The sequence below is a fragment of the Tympanuchus pallidicinctus genome, unplaced genomic scaffold (assembly GCF_026119805.1).
Source record: "Tympanuchus pallidicinctus isolate F22 unplaced genomic scaffold, pur_lepc_1.0 scaffold1, whole genome shotgun sequence".
In the NCBI taxonomy this organism is placed as follows: Eukaryota; Metazoa; Chordata; class Aves; order Galliformes; family Phasianidae; genus Tympanuchus; species Tympanuchus pallidicinctus.
The window spans coordinates 104,674,020-104,693,814 of NW_026294618.1; the positions used below are offsets into that span (position 1 = coordinate 104,674,020).

At 50.4% G+C, this 19,795-nt stretch overlaps 2 protein-coding genes across 5 annotated transcripts in view; one reads left to right on the forward strand and one right to left on the reverse strand.

Moving 5' to 3' along the window:
- The first annotated feature begins 3 nt into the window (after nucleotides 1–3).
- Nucleotides 4–1,277, forward strand: MEA1 (male-enhanced antigen 1). The gene is made up of 3 exons (XM_052701556.1): nucleotides 4–462; nucleotides 544–646; nucleotides 717–1,277. The coding sequence occupies exons 1-3, from the start codon at nucleotides 202–204 to the stop codon at nucleotides 878–880; spliced, it is 528 nt and encodes a 175-aa protein (XP_052557516.1). The 5' UTR covers nucleotides 4–201; the 3' UTR covers nucleotides 881–1,277.
- The window catches only part of PPP2R5D (protein phosphatase 2 regulatory subunit B'delta), a 29,430-nt gene continuing 10,790 nt past the window's right edge, over nucleotides 1,156–19,795 (reverse strand). For all 4 annotated transcript variants that reach the window (XM_052701349.1, XM_052701331.1, XM_052701345.1 and 1 more), the window contains 10 exons: nucleotides 19,602–19,732; nucleotides 19,153–19,212; nucleotides 18,372–18,480; nucleotides 17,189–17,242; nucleotides 14,391–14,561; nucleotides 12,339–12,466; nucleotides 10,216–10,317; nucleotides 4,768–4,840; nucleotides 4,218–4,334; nucleotides 1,156–3,911 (listed from right to left, as the gene is read on the reverse strand). In XM_052701349.1, coding sequence (XP_052557309.1) covers nucleotides 3,774–3,911; nucleotides 4,218–4,334; nucleotides 4,768–4,840; nucleotides 10,216–10,317; nucleotides 12,339–12,466; nucleotides 14,391–14,561; nucleotides 17,189–17,242; nucleotides 18,372–18,480; nucleotides 19,153–19,212; nucleotides 19,602–19,732 — 1,083 coding nt within the window. In that variant the 3' untranslated portion in view covers nucleotides 1,156–3,773. The remainder of the gene's footprint in view (nucleotides 3,912–4,217; nucleotides 4,335–4,767; nucleotides 4,841–10,215; nucleotides 10,318–12,338; nucleotides 12,467–14,390; nucleotides 14,562–17,188; nucleotides 17,243–18,371; nucleotides 18,481–19,152; nucleotides 19,213–19,601; nucleotides 19,733–19,795) is intronic.

Sequence of the window (19,795 nt, forward strand, 5' to 3'; positions counted from 1 at the left end):
CCCGACTCCGGGCGGCCCGACGGGGACCCGCCGAACCTCAGGGCTTCGGGACGCTGGGGCGGCGGGTCCCCGACGGAGCGCCCCGGGGAGGCCGAGAGGGCGGGGGTCTCTCCGGTGGGCGGAGTCCGCCGCGGGACTACGGCACCCACAGTGCCCGGCGGCGGGGCGGCTTCCGGGTGGCGGCGGGGCCGCGCCCGGTGCATGGCGGTGGCGCGGAGGATGGGGCCGGAGCGGGTGTGTCCCGAGGAGCCGGGGCCGCCGGAGGCCCCCGAGGGAGCGGCGGGATGGAGCGGCGACGAGGAGGATGAGGAGGAGGAGGAGGAAGAAGAGGAGGAGGAAGAGGAGGGGGCCGGCGAGTACCTGTACCAGCCGCTGAGCCAGGAGCCGGAGCAGGGCCCCGCCGAGCCGGGCCCTCCCGCGGGCGGCGCCGAGCCGGGCCCCGGCCTCCAGGAGCGGCTGCAGGTAGCGGGGCGGCGCGGGGGGAGGGGAGCCGGCGGCGGAGGGAGCGCGGCCCCGACCCACCGCCGCCCCATTTTGTCTCAGATGCTGAGGCTGCACCTGCCCGAGCCGCCCGCGGACAGCGAGGACGAGGAGGAGGAAGGCGCGGCGGCGCAGGGCGGCCGCGGCTCCATCCCCATGGACCCAGGTAACTGAGGCTCCTCGGGGGCTTCGCGGCTCCGCGCCGGCCCGCTTCGCTCACGGCTTTCTGCCCGCAGAGCACGTGGAGCTGGTGAAGAGGACGATGGCGGGCGTGAAGCTGCCCACGCTGGGCATCCCCGCCTGGGCCAGCCAGATCTCGGACGAGCAATGGCAGGCGGTGGTGCAGCGCGCGCTGCAGGCCCGGCACGGCGCGGGCAGCTCCGGGCCCGAGTGGAAGTGAAGGCCGAGCCCGGCCCCGCGGCTCGTCCTCCGTCCGTCCTCCTGCCCGCTGACGGCGCTCGCCCCCGTTCTGCCCGTTGACGCGGTCCGACCTCCCTCCCTCTCCCGCCCGGCTCCGGCCGCGCCGTCCCGGTGCTGCAGAACCGCTTCTGACCCCGCGTGCGCGGGCAGGACGGGTCGTGCCCGGTCGTGGCCGGGTCAGCACGGGACAAACGCCGTCCCGGTGACCCTTCCCCGCGCACGGTGCACGTCAGCCACCGCAGGTCGAGCCCAACGTGTCTTTCCAAGAGATCGGTTTTATTTAGTACTGTACATACAGGGACATCTGTACAAAATCCAACACTTTCATACTATGTAATGCTCTACTGAAAATAAAGTACACCATATGTACATATGAACTGTAAGCAGCTTAATACTTGTGTCCAGGGGGTGAACGCAGTAGTTAGTTTTGCTCGTTCCCTCCGAGGAGGGGCCACGTGACGTGGAAGAGGCAGCTCCAGTTCTGTCCGTTTGGCTGATGTGGGGAAAGGCAAAGGCAGAGATGAGCATTAACGCTACCGACCGGGTGTGGAGTGAGGGGCAGCTGTAGTGTGGCAGATGCAGGCCTGCGGGCGGCAGAGAACACTCACGTGCTCCCCCCACCTCCCGTGGTCCCCTTCTTCAAAGTCCAGGACTGGAATGAGGAGGCAGTAAACTAATGGCAATGTAAGGTACCGAGCGTGAGGTCCCTGACCCGGAACGCGACACACAAAGCTACGAGAACGTGGCAGCCGCACAGCACGTAGGCACCGCGCATCACCGCCCTGCCCTGCGCACGGCCTGCTCCCAGCAGTGCTGCTCCAGCCCCGGGACGAGGAAGGAGCATCCCCAGCCCAGCTGCAGGTAGCAACCCTCAGCTGCAGCCCCGCCGCCGCCTCCGGCGCGTGTCTACGTGCTGTGCCAGGCTCACGTGAGGTAATCGACTGGCAGCTGACCATGAGCTCAGAGTCATGTTCTAAATAAGCAATAACCTCCCTGAGGTGTTTGTAAGTCTCCTGATGAACCGGCCCGGCGCACGGAGCCAGGGGAGGCGGGGTCCTGCGCGGTGTGGGTGATCCGTCCCCTCACGCTTGGCAGCTGCTCCCAAGAGATGCTGGCATGCCTAAAGGGAGCAGGGGGCGCTGGATACACAGGGAGGGATCAGCTTGGTTTGGAGGGAGGAAAGGAGATGCGCTGCACACCAGCTCCGACCTGGAAGGGGTCTGCTGGTGGGGACAAAGCAGGTACACCAGGACCTTCTGCAATGACCTATGGATGCTGCAAAGCAGTGTCCGACCGGCACCGACTCCGTAAGCTCCCTGCACTACTGCCATCCCACTCAAGCTTATGTGTCAAGCAAGCAAGCGCAGCAGTAAGAAGCAAAGACCACTCCCTTACTTATCGCCTTGGCCTGGGATTGAATCTGCACCACAAGAAGGTAGGAGACAGAGCTCCGAGAGCTGGATCACAGTAGCAGCCAAGTGCTGCACGAGCCCCTGGGCTATTGAGTGCGCTCTAAATGCTAAATGAGCACAGCACAGCACTTCCCTGCTGCGCCACGCAGCTAACGAGGGCCTCGGGCCACAGCAGGTGCTGAAGGAAGAGGCGAGGCAAACTGCTCAGAGCACCTACAGAAGCAATTCGATGGTGGCATCTCGCCACTGGTCATAAAGAGGAGACAACTGAACACGCACAAACTTGGCCTGGCCCCGTAAACGTGTATCCATTGCTTCCACTAATTTGCAGAAATGACTTTAGCAGCACAAGCTTCCTAGAAACCCCACAGCCACTGCAGAGCTAAGGATGGGAACAACAGAGGGAAAGCTGCGGGAGTATTTTAATTGAGCAGGAGGAGGAGGAAGAAAGCAGAAGTCAGTGGCTGACACCTGCTACAAAGCAGAAGTTAACTCTGGGCCCACAACTACCCAAGACATTGGAATGGAGACGACTTAGCGAGGACCAACACAAAGAGCCGAAGGAATTTACTTTCCCACAAGAGAGCTTCTAAGGATGCTCTAAAAGGAGGGAAGCAATAAGATGCAGTGCTTGCACCCAGCTATACTGGGGGTGGCGAAGCACTGAACCCCCACTCCACCAACAGGGGAACAGAACGGGGGGCTTGAGGCAAAAGAAAGGCGGAAGCAAACATCTCCTGCTATTCGTGAGCCCTCCCACTGCGGAGCTGCACCCTGAGGCAGGGTGGAGAGCTGGCAGAGCCCCCACAAACTCTGCCAGCAGCTCCCACCACGCGCTCAGCCTCTGGTCACCGCAAGCAGCACTGGGGCAGGCACACGGAGGCGGGCACTGGGGATGGCTGCAGCACGCTGAGCCACGCACGGCAGTCTCCAGCCAACACACCTGGCTCAGGCTGGGTTGAACTGGGCAGCTCAGGCTGATCCTGAAGCCTGAGAGGTCAACTGCTCTGCACCGCTGCCCGGCTCAGCCGCCCCGCAGAGGTGAGCCGCGGAGGGGCTCGGTTCTCTCTTTGCTTACAGAGAGCCCGGAGCAGCTCCCTTCAGCCCTCCTTCTAGCACAGACACAGGAAGCGCCTGCCTGCCCTGCAAGGCTCCCAGGAAGAGCAAAAACCAGGCAGCAACTGGAAATGAAGCAACCCCTGCCTGGACCGGCAGGGCAGACAGGTTCCCTTCGCACACACACACTGCGTGTGTGGGAGGAGGAGAAGCAGGAGGAGATGGCAGTGGTGAGATAGAAGGTACAACATAAAAACAGATCTATCCTGCAGGGATGTGGATGGAGTGGAGGACAGGCACGGCTCACCATGTTCATTCCTTATTATACATGAGAACCGAGTGCATTTCTGTGACCCCTGGGGGAAAGGGATGGGACATAGCTTCTTGGGCCAGCTTCTGAGCCCGTCAGAGAGCCTCCTGGTTTGAGGTGAGAAACTCTTCTGCTCTCTTGTGGGCCTCCAGGGCTTTTATAGTGTAGACGTCCTGAGGAAGCTCAGATTTCCGGCGCAGCAAAACCTTCTCCTTCTTAATGTCTTTCAGCATCTACAGACAAACCAAAGAAGTCAGGTATCTGCGGCACACCCCACTCAACCCTGTACAGCCTAAACCTTCCCTTCCTCTGATACCAACTGCTTTGCTGGCTGACTCAGTGATGTGCTACAGAACAGCCTGAGAGCCGCAGACCACAAGGACGCAGAGAAGCCCCACTTGCACAGGCTGATGTCTAACAACCAGGAATTAGAGTAGGGGGCATTTACCCTCAGGACGTTTTGAACGAGCTGTTCTGCCTGCTGCACTAACTGGTCATGCCCTGAGCAGTCTCTGGAAGGCCCCTCGTCACTTACACACCTGCACAGCCTCCGTCTCCACTGTTTTCTTCAGTAGCTGAATATCCTCTGCAGTCGGGGTCTCTGTTTCCATGCAGCAGACCAGAGGCAATGATGGAGGTGCATAATACATGGGATACTGCAGATAACACAGAACACCGGGGAATGAGCACATCACCCAACACCAAATTTCCTCCCCTCAGCATCCTAACAGCGTGGCACACTTCCTCCAGTCACCCTTTCAGGCGCTCTCAAAGTCACAGCATGTGCATGGTTAGCAGAGGAGCATTTTCCCTCATCCATTTTTGCCTGTGGCACCCAAACGAGCCACAGCAAACTGCACGTGTAGCCACAGGCAAGAGAGGAGTCCACAAATACACACGCCCTGACCAGCATAATCCAGAGTCAATACTGCTGAAGTCCAGACTGGTAAAACATAGCCTGAAAGGGACAGATCAGCACTGTGTGCACAAGACTGAGGTGCTACAGCCTGCCCTCACGAGCTCAGGAAGCAAGCCTAGCTCCCCCAGCACATTCTTGTTCTGTCTGTCCCACATCCTGCTGTTACACACCTGAGGGTTCAGCCGGGCCAGCTCCTCTATTTTCTGCCACATTTCTTCTCGTTCCTTCATCCTGAACCTCCCCCTGCAGACAGAGAGAGCACAAGTGTGAACTCCCGGGGGCAGCACAGCTTTCACCAACAGGAAGACAAGAATAGGGACAGCAGAAGTGCACAGGTAAGGGAAGAGCTGCTCAGCCCTTCAGAGATCCCAGTTTTCAATCCAGAGGTGAGACAGGGCAAGAAGAATAGATGTGCTGCAGCCAGCCCAGGGAGGGAGGCAGGCAGGCAGGCAGGCGTGCACCTCGCTCAGCCCAGAGCACAGTGGGGCAGCAGCAGCAGCAGCAGGTGGCACAGGAACCTTCTCCTCGCCTCTGTGATGCATGAGCACAGTTGAGAGCCTGGGTTCTGGGGTAAACAGCTCTTCAGCTTGGCACAGACTTTGCTGCAGTCCTCATGTGACCGTTCAAACTTGGCTGCTCGTAAATCCCAGCGCAGTGAACTTTCCCCCACAGAGGTGACTTTCCACCACCCCTTGCTAGTATTCCCTTTTACATTTTAAACCTCTGCACTAAAATCTCTGCTTCATTTCTGCTTTTCAACTTCTCTGGCTCTTATCCTAGCTACTGGTCTATCAGGAGTCCTGCTTGTCCACATCAAGGAAGTCCTTACTCTGTAATTGCCTCCAGCTGCACACGGTAACGTGGTCTTTGCCACATTTGCTTTTTCTCAGTTGGTAGTACAAGGCCTCTAGGGGCCCCCATGGAAAACATTTTATATGCCTGCTCCTTTTTCTGGCTACAAAGATGCAGCCTCGTCTTCTTTAGCTTTTCAAACTTGTCAGTCTCCCTGGACAAGGCACAGATCCTGCAGAAATCATCAGGTATCGTACAGTTAAGGACTGATCCTGCATTACAGCAATCCAGTCAGCACTCTCTCAGCAGCCTCAGGAACGCTACCTTACTCCTAAAACAATAAACTTCATAACATTAAGATTTTATTTTAGAAAACAAGCACAATTACTACTCCATTTAAGTCTCCACATTTGCAAAGAGAACAGCAGTTGATTGCAACCTCACATCCCTGTGCACCAGCAGGCCCTGGTCTGCAGTGACCTCTGCCAGTGAGACAGCAGAAATGAGCTGTGGAGGCAGCTGCTGGGACTGCTGTTCATTGGACCAGGCTGAAAGAAGAGCAAGCAAGGGGCTGGGCAGGAATGGCCCTGCAGCCTCCAAGACACTCTTTTGTGACAAAACTGTCTCCTTCCACAGTGGAGATACAACTAAACAATGTTGCTTCCTGTAAGAGAAACAAGTTATTCCTGATATGACTTATTTTCTATTACAGTTCAGAATGTGCAGCAGAAGTGTTAAGGGTACATGCATTTGCTTGTGTATGGCTGAAGTTTTAAAGACACAGAGGGAGAAGAGGGCATTTCCACAATGGCCTTCAGCAAAGAACTGAGGCATACTTCTCAGGTAAACTCATCTTCCCAAGCACATGCTTGATTTTCTGAGGCTTGCCTCTGAAGTGACCCTAAGAAACAGATAAGAGTCATGTTGACTACATCAGTGAAGGACACCTGGTGCTCCAGGTCCACTACAGGCTGCCTGATGAAGGGGAGCCTGTTAGCAAGGCTTTCTTACTTCAGCTGCAAAGGCACTGCGCTCACAGGTCTCATCTTAGGTCTCATCTTGATAGAGGATTTCAACTGCCTGTGTGTCTGATGGGAAAGCAACACAGTGGGCTGCAAATCATCCAGAAGCGCACTGAGCATAACTTCCTGGTCTGAGTACTGAACAGAACAACCAGAGGTGAAACGTTACAAGACTTGGTGCTCATCAGTGCAGAGCAGACCATTAAGGAGCTCAATAACTGAGGCAGTCTGGGCCATAGCAAGCGTGCCCTGGTCGAGGTTGTGATCTTGAGGAATATGGGCCTGATGAAGAGCAGAGTCAGAACCTTGAACTTTAGGAGAACACAGCAGTTCCAGCTGTTTAAGGAATTGTTAGATAGGAGCCCCTGGAAAACTGCCCTTAGAAACATATGAATGGAACACAGGAGGCAACTCCTTAAGGACACCTTTCTGAGAGCACAAGAGCTCTCCATCCCCCTAGTAGGAGAAAAACACAGAGAGAGCAGGAAACTAGCAAGGCTGAGCAAGAACCTGCTGGTCACACTGAGGGAATAAGAAGGAGAAGGAAAAGTACAGGCAGCAGAAACAGCGATGGGTGGCCAGGGAAAAATACAGGGATGCTGTCTGAACATGGAGAGTTGGGATCAGGAAGGCCAAGATGCAGATGGAACTAGGCAAGGGAAGTGAAAAATAACAAGGGGTTCTACAGGTTAGAAGAGACAAACCATGGAGAGTGAACCTGATAAATGAGAATGGTTCTGCCCCTTCATCATTTGCACTGGCAACAATGGACACAGAAGACTGATGTGCTGTCATAGTCTTCACTGCTAGTTAGGCTTCTCATATCTCCCACATCCCCAGACCTCTAAGTGGAAGTTGGGGGAGCAAAATCCCTCCCACTGTAACCAAAGAATAAGTCCAGATGAAGACCATGGTGGCTGGAAAAAGGAAAAGTCGCTCCTGTTTTAAAGAAAGGAAGATCAAGAGAACTACAGGCCAGTGAGCCTCACCAAATGTCCATGCCTGAAAAGATTATGGAACAGATTCTCCTGGAAGAGATGTTACAGCATGTGCGAGACGAGGAGGTGATTCACACCAGCACAGCTTCACCAAGGGCACATCATGCCTCACCAATCTGGTGGCTTTCTGTGATGAAGCGATGGCAGCAGTGGACAAAGAAAAGGCAACTGATGTCATCCACCTGTACTTCTACAAGGCCTGTGACACAGTCCTACACCATGCTCTTGTCTCTAAGCTGGAGAGATATGGATTTGAAGGCTGACTAGTTGGTGGATAAAGAATTGGTTGAATGGTCACAGCCAGAGGGCTGAGGTCAACAGATAAACACCCAGATAGAAGCTGGTGATTAGCGGTGTGCCCCAGGGGTCCATCTTGTGACCAGTGTTCTTCAGCATCCTTATTTCTGACAAACAGTGGGACTGAGGGCACACTCAGCAAGTGTGCTGCTGACATTAAGCTGAGTGGTGCAAAATGGATGCCACCCAAAGGAACCTGGGCAAACTTGAGAAGTGGACGCGTGAACATAATGAGGTTTAACAAGATGTTGCACTTGTGTCAGGGCAATCCCAGATATGTGTACAGACTGGGAAAAGATCTCCTTGAGAGCAGCCCACTGGAGAAGGACTTGGGGGTCCTGGTGGATAAAAAGTGGAAAATGAGCCAGCAGTGTGCATTTGCAGCCTGGAAGAATGACAGCATCCTGGGCTGCATCAAAAGAGAGGTGGTAGAAAAGCAAGAAGGAAAGGATTGTTTTCCTCTGCTCTGCCCTTGTCAGGCCCTACCTGCAGTACTGTGTCCAGACCTGGGGCCCTAAGCACAAAAAAGATGTGGAGCTGTTGGAGAGGGATATGAAGATGCTCAGAGGGCTGCAGCACCTCTCCTGTGAAGAAAGGCTGAGGGAGCTGGGCTTGTTCAGTCTGAAGAAGAGAAGGCTGTGGAGAGACCTCACAGTGACCTTCCAGTACTTGAAGGGAGCTTATAAGCAGGAGGGGGACTGACTGTGTCCACGGTCTGATAGTGATCAGACAAGGAGGGATAGTTTTTAACTATAAGAGGGGAGATTTAGATTAGATATTAGGGAGAGAAATTTCACTCAGAGGGTGATGAGGCACTGGAACAGGTTGCCCAGAAAAGTTGTGCCCACCCCTGCAGGTATGTACCCCCAAGGCCCTGGGCAGCCTGATCTGGTGGGTGGCAACCCAGCCCACCCAGGGGATTGGGACTGGATGGTCTTTAAGTTCCTTCCAGCCCAAGCAATTCTATGATTTTACACTTTGCGGATCTTTTGCAGAATAATCCTCCATAAGCTGCACACTGGTACTGCTCACTGTCACCTGCAACAGCAGAGAGCAGGTGTAAGCTGTAGGAGATGGAAAAAGCCTGATGGAAATGGCAGATAGACCTCAACATAAATATGCTTTGATTGTGACTTAAAATGTATGGAGGGATCCAGGAACGGGCTTCACAAATGCCCTAGAACAGGGAAAATACTAAAGAATCACAGAATCTCGTAAGTTGGAAGGGATCCATGAGGATCACTGAATCCAACTCCACACAGGACCAGCCAAAATTCAAACCCCTATGTCAGATAGCACTGTGCATTCCTTTAACTCCAGCAGCTCGGGGCTGTGACCACTGCCTTGCAGAGCCTGTTCCATGCCTGACCACCCCCTGGTGCAGAACCTTTGCTGCCAATCCACTGCTGTGGTAGCAACTGGCACTTACAGTTCTTCAATTCCTAGCAACCCTCACATCAGAAGGGTCCTCTGGAAGACTAGGCAAGGCAGATAGGTGTTTAATATCTCCTCTGTCTCCACAGAAGCTATACCAATAGGCCACTGGTACCCTTTTGGGTCCTCAAAGTCCCCCCTCCTGAGGCAGTCTGCACTAAGCATGCACAGAGTCTCTGGGCAAGTCACAACGGGGTGCACGTGCTGCTTGTTCCCAGTTAGGCCCAGTATGACTTCATGTACTGTTGGGATACATCTGTCATTCCAGAGACACAGGTGACTTCTGTCCCTTCATAACTGGGCAGCAAAAAAGTTATCAACGCCGTCAGCTTAGAAACTGCAAACTACTCATTTCTCCATATGTTACCCACCCCCAAACTCCACATCTCACCTTTGCTATTTATTGCTCTTCTGCAAAACAAAGCCAGCAGAAATCTGACTTGGGAAAAAAAAAAGTTTCTTTCTATCTTAATGAACTGACTGGACTCACCAATCACTCTGAACACAAGGCAGCAGAAAGAGCAGTGTTTTCTCTTTGCATCACGGCACAGATACTTGCTGAGCTAAGATTTTTATCCCCACCATTTGCTCTTCGAAGTTCCAGATATTATTCCATCTTTATTACTGGAAAACTGAAAGCATCCTGTGGTGCAAAAGATTCATTACGCTCTCCACAGCAAAATTATTCAGAAAACACTTTCTAAAGCAGCAGGATTCTACAAGCATTACCAAGACATATAAGAACTGCTAAATATTTTCAAGGCAGACCAAAAGCTTCTCTGTAAAGCTAAGCAGACTTTTCACACTGCAGTTTACTTCCTCATGACCCAGAAAACTCTGTTGCTCTTTTCCAAGCTAACTGCTTCAGCAGAAGTGGAAGGATTACCTGACCACATGTTTAATAACTCTTCTCACCCCCACATACAGTTACTGCTGAGCAGCCCTCTACTTTCTGATAAAATGATTTGCACCAGCCTTTCATTCCCCCTCTGTCTACTGGGATCTACCAGCTGTTGGCATATTCAAAGAGACTCCACAACGAGCTCAAGCCACTGGGCAAGCAGCTCTTACTCACTTCTGCTTCTCTGCCTTGTATTGCTGTGTGCAGTCATCAAAAAGCTTTTGGTTCATCTCCATGAACAGCTTTAGTGCATTGTAGATCAGTCCATGGATCGTCCTGCAAAGAAAACAGGAAAGGAGAACAAGTCATGGTGGTGTCCTCCAGCATCTCAGCCCTGAGTTAGCCCCAGCAGCAGAGAGAGACAAGAGCAAACGGTCACAGCAACTCATACATCACAGCATTGGTACAGATCCTCACACAGCCCCTCCTCACAGAGTGGAAAAACCCCTTTGCACAGATAGCATCTGAGACCATCATACAGAGAAAGAGATGGAGTGAAAAGAGAGAAGACCACTGGGATAGCCCTGCTCTGACTGCTCTTTGCAAGTGCAGAAACAATCGCACTCAATTCCTCAAGTCACAAACTGGAGAGAAAGGACTCTAAGGACCTTCTCAGAGTTGTTCAGAAGAGGGATTTCCCTAATCTAGCTCTACTGCCTTCCACAATTAACCTCAAGATGCACAACATGACTTTTTTGGGCTGCCCACTCATGAGTTTTGCTACTAAGCTGCCCAAAACACAGACATCCAGCAGTCCAGGAAACAGAAAAGAGCAGAGGGAAAAAAAACTGCCTTTGTGTCAGTAATCTACATCTAGGTTACAATGTGCCTGAGCAGGCTCAGTGACAAAGACCCTCCCCAAGGAATAAAAACAAGTATTCAAGCTGACTGTCAGATATCTGAGCTGTGGGAAATGAGGAGACTGTAGATGTGAGCCCTGGTGCATCTCCAGCTCTACAGATGGAATAAGGAAGAGATCTACAGCCCTGCTGGATTTATGCAGTCTGACTGACAAAACAAGGAGGAAATGAGCTATGGAAAGGAAGAGGAGAAACTGAGGCACTCAGCCTGTGCTGAGGCAAAGTGATCAATGCTAAAATAGAGAGAAAAGAGGAAAACACCTTTAGGACCTCCTCTGCCATACCAACAGAGACAAGTAAGAAAAGTAGAAAGAGCAGAATCAGGAATGCTGACTGCAAAAGGAGGAAAGAGAACTGGCAGAGCATTTCAGACAGGAACATGAAGTCCCCTTCTGAACTCTGATAGGTGCAGTAACACTGAGTGGGAGAGCAGCTATACACATGTCTGTATGTGTGTGTGGCTGTCTGCACATGCATGTGTCTGTCTTCTGGTAAATGTATGCATGGAGTGTGATGCTTTGGTGCCTGCATGTGTAGGCTAACAGACACCGACTGGAAAAGAGAGCAGGACAGCTCAGCATGGAGATGTTCATACATTCAGACCAGCCCTGCCTCATGGCTCAAGTCTGTGCTTCCTGCTACAACTAAGAGAAACAGCAGGCCAGTAAGGAGCAATTCTACCTCACAACCCCGTCTTTACTACCACAGCATACACTTAAGTCTTGGTCTTGTCCAGTCTTCCCAGAATTAATTACTTTGATACTTCCATACTCTGGAATAGGAGAAGATGACTTTTTCCCCCCCCATCTCCCTGTATTTTATTTATTTATTTACAAGAAAGCTTCAGGATCTCAGCTGTGGACTAAGCACTTCCAGCTAATGCATTAGAAGCAAGTTCTGCAGTTTGATTTAAATGGGTAAGAAATCAGTAAGAAGCAGTTGGAAGACAGGCTAGAAGGAAGTTTAGGGCAGGACCACAACACAGACAAGTATTGAGGGTGAAGACACAGGAGGCAATCTGACATCTGCCCAGCTGTTTCTGCTTTCTCTATTCTTTCTGTACTCAAGGGCAGCCAGGTACGTGCATCAGACGAGGTATCCCATCACAAGTGGGCGATCATCAGTTAACAAGCAGTCAAGAATCCGCTGGAAAACCTACAGCACACCTCCAAGAGAGCTAGGGAGACGCAGGTATCAAACTCTGGATGGACTTGACAGCCACGGTGCCGACCCCTGCAAGATGTCTGAGAACTTACAGGCCACCGTGGTCTGCTGTGGCACCTTCCCATGCCAACACTAACAACACCCCCTCTGTCTCAGCACCTGGTGTCACCCAGTGCCATGCACCATTGCACTGTAGCAGCATGCCCCAAGATCGCTAGTAGGTCAAGCAATCCTGCATGCACAGCAAGTGCCAGGGCATGCGGAAAGACCTACTTGTTCCAGTGACTCTTGGAGTTCTTGTAGAGCGCTGGAAACATGATCGGGAGAATTTTGGCTGCGTTATCGCTGATCAGGCTCATGATATATTCGTTGTTCCAATAGTACAGCGCTCGCTCTGCCACCTGCAGTGGGAGAGAAACCCATTCTTGGAGAGGCTCCTTCCAGTAACACCTGTGGTGCACGTGGAAACTGTGCAGTGCTGAGACCAGAGCTTGCCACCGCCCAGCTGAGGAGCAAACACTTCCCCGCAGCACAGGCAGCAGGGCCGACCTTTGCCAACGTCTGCATGGCCATTTTTTTTTTCCCTTTGCCTAGAGTTCCTTCTCTTATGGCATTTAACCAGACACTTCTCACTTCCCTGAGGGGAAAACGTTGCATTCTTAAGCAGGCAAGTCCAACATTAACTCCAATGCTCTCTACACAACACTTGAGCACAGTAACATCATCCTCGTCACGGCACGGACTAACTCCAGGACTCCTTCATTTCCTCAGACTGTAAAGCTCCACAGCCACCATCCCTCCCTGGCCTTCTCTCTAACACAGTCTCCCCAGGCATTTGAGCATGCTTCAAATACCAGGATCACAATCCATCTTCCTGATTTAGCATGGGTGAAAACATGGAAAGACTCGGGGCACCAACTCTGCTCCAACACGTCAAACAAATCTGGCAAGTTTCAAGAGAGATTCAACCACACTTCTTCATATTTAGCTACAAATTTCAGCAACGCAGTAACCAAGCTGATGTGTGAATTTCTGCACTTAGCACTGGCTTGAGCATGAGCTAAACACCTGGGAAAAGAGGCATCTAAGTCTGTTCTACATTTTGTCTGACAGAACTCACTATATCCTCTTAATATATCATTTCACATGAGTAAATGAAGTGAAACTCATCTCGTGCTCACTTACCTAGCCTTGGTTTCCACCTATTGTATCTTGTTAAGCCTTTGACTGCTGATTAGTGCACAATCCACTTGGAGAAAACTCTCCCACACCAAGGTGCTTAGACTTACGAAGACGACCATTCTCACTTTTGCTCTCTGACAAGTTGCAGTCACTGAAACTGTTTACTCTTCCTGTTCGGAACACCTTCAAGGTTTATTCCTCTAGACTGTGAAGTGTTCACAAGTTGTCCATGTTTTTCAGTCCTGTTTTGCAAAGAGCTGGTAGCAGAAGAGGACTGGAATGAAGTACAGGACACCTCTTCTCCAGCCTTTGCCTTCTTCCATTCAAGTTCCTTTTCCCACTGTACTGTACTGTTCCAGTTTCATACTGTAGCTACTTCCAGGTGTAAAGGTCTCGTTAGCCCCTTGGTTCCCATCAACCAAACAAGCAGTTCACATCCAATTAATGTTGAACAAGCTCCCCAAGTCCTTTCCAGAGTCACTCCCTTCTGGGAAATTTTTACACACAACCTAGCTTGATCCCATTTTTGGCTTCTGAACACAGCTTTGTTCCTCACTGTACTAAAATACACCGGATGCAGTCTGCCTCACTGTGCAGTCACACCCACCCCGGAGATGGGCTACATCACCATTTCACCCCACTCCCACATCTGGGCAAGCCACGTTTCATGGAACAAGGAAGAAGCACACTACCACTTTCAGTATACCTATCATCAATGCTGGAATAATACAGAGAACCTTGTCTGAAGCCAATCGTGTTCCACAAGCCTCTTTCATCAGCCTCAACCCAGTACTGCAGCCAGCTTGGACCTACTGTGAGAGGGTGACACTGGATGGATCTCCTCTATATTGCATCTGCCAGCTAAAACAGGAGGTAGCAGAGTACCTCTGCTCCAGCTGCTGCACAGCACAGAGCAGCAGAGGGGGATCCACTGATCAGCTTAGTTACCCCTCTGGATGAGATTGCTCTGTGGCTGGGCAAGGACTCTCACTGCCTCCCACCACGTGGAACCCCAGTACTCTCTCTGGTGGCAACACCACGTGCCACGGGTCCATAAAGACAAGCTCAAGAGCTGTGGCATAACCCTCACGTGCCAAGTGGTTACAAGTCAGACCCCTACCCACTCCCTGAGCTGGGACCCACCTGGAAGTGTGGGCTGGAGACGCACTTGGCCAACTGCCTGAACAAGGGCTCCATAACTTTCACAAATTCAGATGGCTCAATCACATCCAGGATCTCTTCCAGCTCATTTAAAAACATCACCTCCTTGGGACTGTGTGTTTTCGGCCAGAACTTCAGCAAGCCCACAATCACCTGAGTAGGAAGGGTACAGACACAGTGTTAGAGACTGAAAGTTAACACAGAGTGTGAAATAGGATTTTAAAAGTCTGGTCACAACAGCAAAGGAGAGGAAGTAACAGAAATAACGACACTCTCAGAGAGTGAGGGTGAGTTACCAGGGAAGAAGGAAGAGAAAAGCACAAACTCTGCCAAGTTGCATACAAGACAGCAGTGCTGCCCAGGATGCTAACATTTGGTACTACCAGCACAAAGCTTAGAACTACTTCTTCCTCCAGCTCACTTTAACAAGGAAGGATCGACTCAGAGTGGGCAGGGGATGCCAGATGGCGCAGAGCAACAATGAAAAATCTACCAGTAAAATCAGAAATGCTACGGGGAAGGTGATGAAGGAATCGTTATTTAATATACCACAGAGCTTGAGCACTAGAAAGTACCCAACAAATACTGCAATGGCCACATTGAGGGCGAGCAAAAGGAAATACCATTACAAACAAAGGTAGCTGGATTACAGAGCTCGTTCTTGAGGACTTTTGTCTAGAGTCCAGACTGTTCCAGAAAGGAGCAGATAAGTTTATGGAGGCTAAACCTAATGATGATGATGAAATATGACAATATAGATGCAACTTCTGTCTGAGAAAACTATTGCTTACAAGATGGTGGAGGAATACACTAGGGGAATATAGAGCTATATCCCACTTCATTTATTAATATCACTTCCTTGCCTAACCACCTACTTCTACGTACTGTCAAAGACAGAATCCATGATCTTGCAGACCTTCACTCAGCTGGAGCCATCAGTATGGGGTTTACAGGAATGCTAACTGTGCACTAACTCTACAGACAACAGAAACAGCCATTTCCTGGTAAGAGCTACTATTCTAAACTCTGTACTTCAGCAATCTGATCCTGAAGCAAACGCATGAGGGAAATTTCACCCCAGCACAAGGACAGCAGTAGGCAAAGCAACAGCAAGATGAGGAACATCTGAGCCACCAACTCCAGGCTCAAGTAGCAGCTTGGTATCCTCAGCATTTGTTGTCACTCAGGTCTGCTATTGAGGCAAAAGTCAGCTCCAGTGACTCAGAGAGTTTCTCCTACAGCTAAGGTGGTGCAAGGTGTGCTGAGTCTGTGTTCACTATTACTTAGCACACCTGAAGTCTTGCTCACCTGGCAATCATTCAGGCTGCTGTAATGTAAGAGCTACCACGCTCAGCCTTACTGAGCACGGTTTGGGTGGCACACGTTAAGTGACTGCAGACCTAGTAAGACCTGGGCTCCTTTCAGCATTGATGGCAACATCTTCTACTGCAGTCAGGGCCTTGCTGGGGCACAACCCCAGACTTCAATAACCCCAGTAACACCAGGAGACTATTAAAAACATTCATAAGGAGGATGTTTCAACAAGTCTATATGGTAAGGACCCTATGCAATGGCCCACTGACAACAAACCAGAGCTGTGTCTCTAATCCACGGATCACCAGCTAAGCAAGCAGTGATGAGCTTTATTATTTGAATAAGCTTCAGAATGAATCTTGGAATTATTGACAGACTTTCCCATTTCTCTCTTATCCCTCACCCTACAGTGAGTGCTTTGACAGGAGGCTGCTAGGCTGGATTTAATCTACAGGAAGTATTCAGCATGATCAAGAAGGTACTTTACACAATTTGTTTCAGAGCAGGCTTTTAGGAACACAGAAAACTGAGGTCCTACATTTAAAAAGGAAGAAAAGAAAAAAGCAAGATCTGTTTCAGCATTCCAGCATCAGAGCTGCAGAGCCAGAAAGCTGACCAGCTTCCATTGAGCACCAAAAACACACACATTTCAGCCAAAGAACAGAACGACCTCAAGCTAGTGTTACTCATTAAAATGCTCACACTTTCTAGTGCTCCCTGCTACAATGACACAAGCACATGGCCATCTGCTGTTTTGAGGTTGTGAAGCTCAGCTCTGTAGAAGACATTTCCTGGCCTGCAGTAGGTGGAGAAACATTTGTCTCTTGCCAACCCCCTGCCAAACCAGCATACAGACTGGCTAACACTGCATGCCTGCGTAGCCAGTAACTGGAATACGTGAGGGACCCACTGCTCACACATTTTAGAACTTGCTGTCTCAACAGCACTACATCCTGAAGGCATATGTCTCTGCACTGTGACTTAATGCTGTGGAGTTAGCATACTGATGCTAGAGCAGGAAGAATACTTTCATCAAGAAACAGGGGCTTGCCTAAGTAGTCTTCCGGGTTCCAGGTTTATAACCTCATTCTGACAGTTTTTCAGCCAACTCTGGCAGGCTGAACTCTTACTATTTCAAAGTCTTTGTGAGTTCACGCTGGCTCCACCAGGTGTCAGAAAGCTATTTGTTTTGTCTCTGCAGAATCTATCACTGGCTCTGCCCTGAAAGGATGCTTGGTATAGATCTGAAGCACAAAGGCAAACTTCAGCCATGTTCCTGAAGCTTTCAGAAAGGCCTGCACATGAGCAGCACCGTCCATTTTGCCCATAAGGTGCCAAGCAAGTTCGGTAAATAATCTACATCCTCCCTGGTCTCTGCAGCCTCTTTTCACACTTTCTGAGCCCTAAGGAAGCTGTGAAGCTTTGGGGACTTGACTGTCATGCAGAGGTTTAGAAAGGTTACTCACCGGCTCTGTCAAGCTGCTGTCTTTCTCCAAGAACTGTACAACACAGTATGCCAACTGCAGGAGAACACATGGCAAAGTTAGAGCTTCCTCAAGTCTACTGGAGATACAAGCAACACCACCACCCACAACTGGAAGTAACGTTAGGCCCTCCACAGTGTGTGTGACAAGCAGACAGCTGCAGCTCCAAATGAATCCAGTTGTAATCACATAATGACTTATGTTGGAGGGGATCTCAAAGATCATTTAATTCCAACCCTCGTGCTGTGGGCAGGTTTGTCAACCACTAAATTTGGCTGCCCAGGATCCCATCCAACCCAACCTTGAATGTCTCCACCCATAACCTCTCTGGACAACCTGTTCCAGTGCCCCATCATCCTCTGAGTAAAAAACTTCTTCATATCTAACCTAAGCCTTGCCTCTTTTAGGTTAAAGACATCCCCCCTCGTCCTAACGCTATCAGACTGTATTAAGTCAGCCCCAATTCTTCTGATGGCAAGTGGGCCTTAAGACTAGATAGGGCCTGAGCTTAGTGAGTGCATGCAACCTTAGAGAATAACATGAGTCACCTAGAGCAGCCCACAGCTAATGCACTCTAATGCAAGCACAGCCACACACGACAAGGAGCAAACCAGTAAAAACAAGGCTGGGAGAACAGACATCACTGTTCAGCATCCATTTTTCGCTTCCAAGCTCAAGTCCTAATCTCCATGCTTCTCTTCTCTTATGACTTCTAAATGGCAAGAAATTAATCTCTATGCCAGTCTAGCAGTCCAGCACTCCAAACCATTTGCATATCTCAGCAATGACTAACAGCTGACACATCACATACAGAGGCTGATGAATGGAGCTCTGAATTTTACCCCTCGTTTCAGTAATGCACCAATATTTCACAATCTTCCATCACAGAGAGGCAAAGCAGGTCAGAGCATTAAGTCAGCAGGAAGTGGAGGATACCTTCCTATCAGCCAGTGCCAAAAAAGCACACTCATAATGCACACAGGCCCAGACACTGCAAGGCTGGGACAAATCACCACAGTAAAGAGCCAGTGAAAAGCCCCAAACATCTTACAGCAAGAAGGTCATGTAATAGAGTAATGCAGCCTGAAGAACAGCTACAAGCAAACCTGCATAAGCACTACTGCAAGAATTGCATTCTGCCCTGAAGACTTGAAGCACTTCTCACCTGTGGGTGGTAGACGCTGAGAGATTTCACTTTGTGCAGTGGTAACAAGACCCTGATGAGGAACATTTTGTGCTCTTCCTTCAGAGGCAGAGCAAACCCATTGATTATGCTGAAAAGAAACAAGAATCTCATTAATTTCTTTATCCAGCAGAAACACAGTATGTCTCACCACAGAAGAATAAGTGAGATGCCTTAGCTTTCATTAATAACTGGAGAGAACACCTACCACTGGAAGTACAGTTGCTGGGGCCCCACCTTGCAAAACATACCTGTGAAAGCATGCTTCCTTATCAGGCATGGCAGGGAAAGCCTCTAAAGGAGCCAAGGCTCCACAGCTTTCGGTGCCAGAATAAGCCCAGGAACCTTCAGACACAATTTAACAGAACCTCTGGGGAAGTCCAGCACAGAGGTAGCCCAGCCATCAAGGCTCAGCTTCAACAGAACAGAATAACAGCAGCGTAAGAGGGCTGCTTCTGCTGAAGGGCAGTGAAAGCCATGGAGGAGGCTGCCCACTGCTACAGTTTCTCAAGGCTGTGAGAAGCTCTTTTGCCTCAGCAGGCAGTAAGTGTGGCTGGGCTCAAACTCAAAAGAAGAGCAGACGGATGTGGGGAAAACTATCACTGCATTTGTCAGCAGGATGGAAAGCACTGTGTGCTTCACCAGAGATTCTCTGAAGATAGCAGACACCAGCTGGCAGAGGGCACTACTAGCTCACACAGCACACTGAGCTAGGACATGTCATGCACTGTGAATCCTCCGGGACTTACAAGACCATCTTTACCTTCCTAGGATCTCCAGAAGTTCTGCAATCCCATTGTGATGCTCTGTTTCATAGATGAACCTGAAGAGAGAAGAATGTCATTGCCAAACACTGGATCCAGTCTGATAAAGAAAAGGAAGGAGAAACAGTGGGGAAGGGTATTCTTCTAGAAAACAGTTCAAGATATGAAAGATGGAGGCAAATAGTCTATTCACTGCTCCCTGATCAACACAACTTCAGAGAAGCTAACATTCACCAATCCCAACATTTGCTATGTATGCTGAAGACAGCACTACCAAACGTCTGCTGCTCTTAGGCACAGGCCAGTGCTGTCCATACCAAAACAGAATGATATAACCAAGTTATTTGGCTAATTCAAATCTAGATTAGGGACAGTCCAATGCTCAGAATCGCTCTCACTGTGTTGTACCAACCATTCATCAAGCCAGTGGCACTAGGAAACACCTCACCTGTAAAATATATTGTTGATCTGCCGTCTCACATACGCTCGCAGACCCAGGAACTTCCCATAGATCCTGTGCAGAATAGTCTTTAGGAAGTCACGTTCTCTGGGGTCTTCACTGTCAAAGAGATCCAGCAGCTGTGGGGACAGAAATTCAGTGTCTGCACACACGACTGCCTGGATGAGGCTATGAGCAATACT

Excerpts from the sequence above, each read along its gene's own strand:
- MEA1 (XM_052701556.1), top strand. The coding sequence starts at position 202 with ATGGCGGTGGCGCGGAGGATGGGGCCGGAGCGGGTGTGTCCCGAGGAG. Across the intron at positions 463-543 it reads GCCTCCAGGAGCGGCTGCAG|ATGCTGAGGCTGCACCTGCC; the intron begins GTAGCGGGGCGG and ends ATTTTGTCTCAG. Across the intron at positions 647-716 it reads CTCCATCCCCATGGACCCAG|AGCACGTGGAGCTGGTGAAG; the intron begins GTAACTGAGGCT and ends TTCTGCCCGCAG.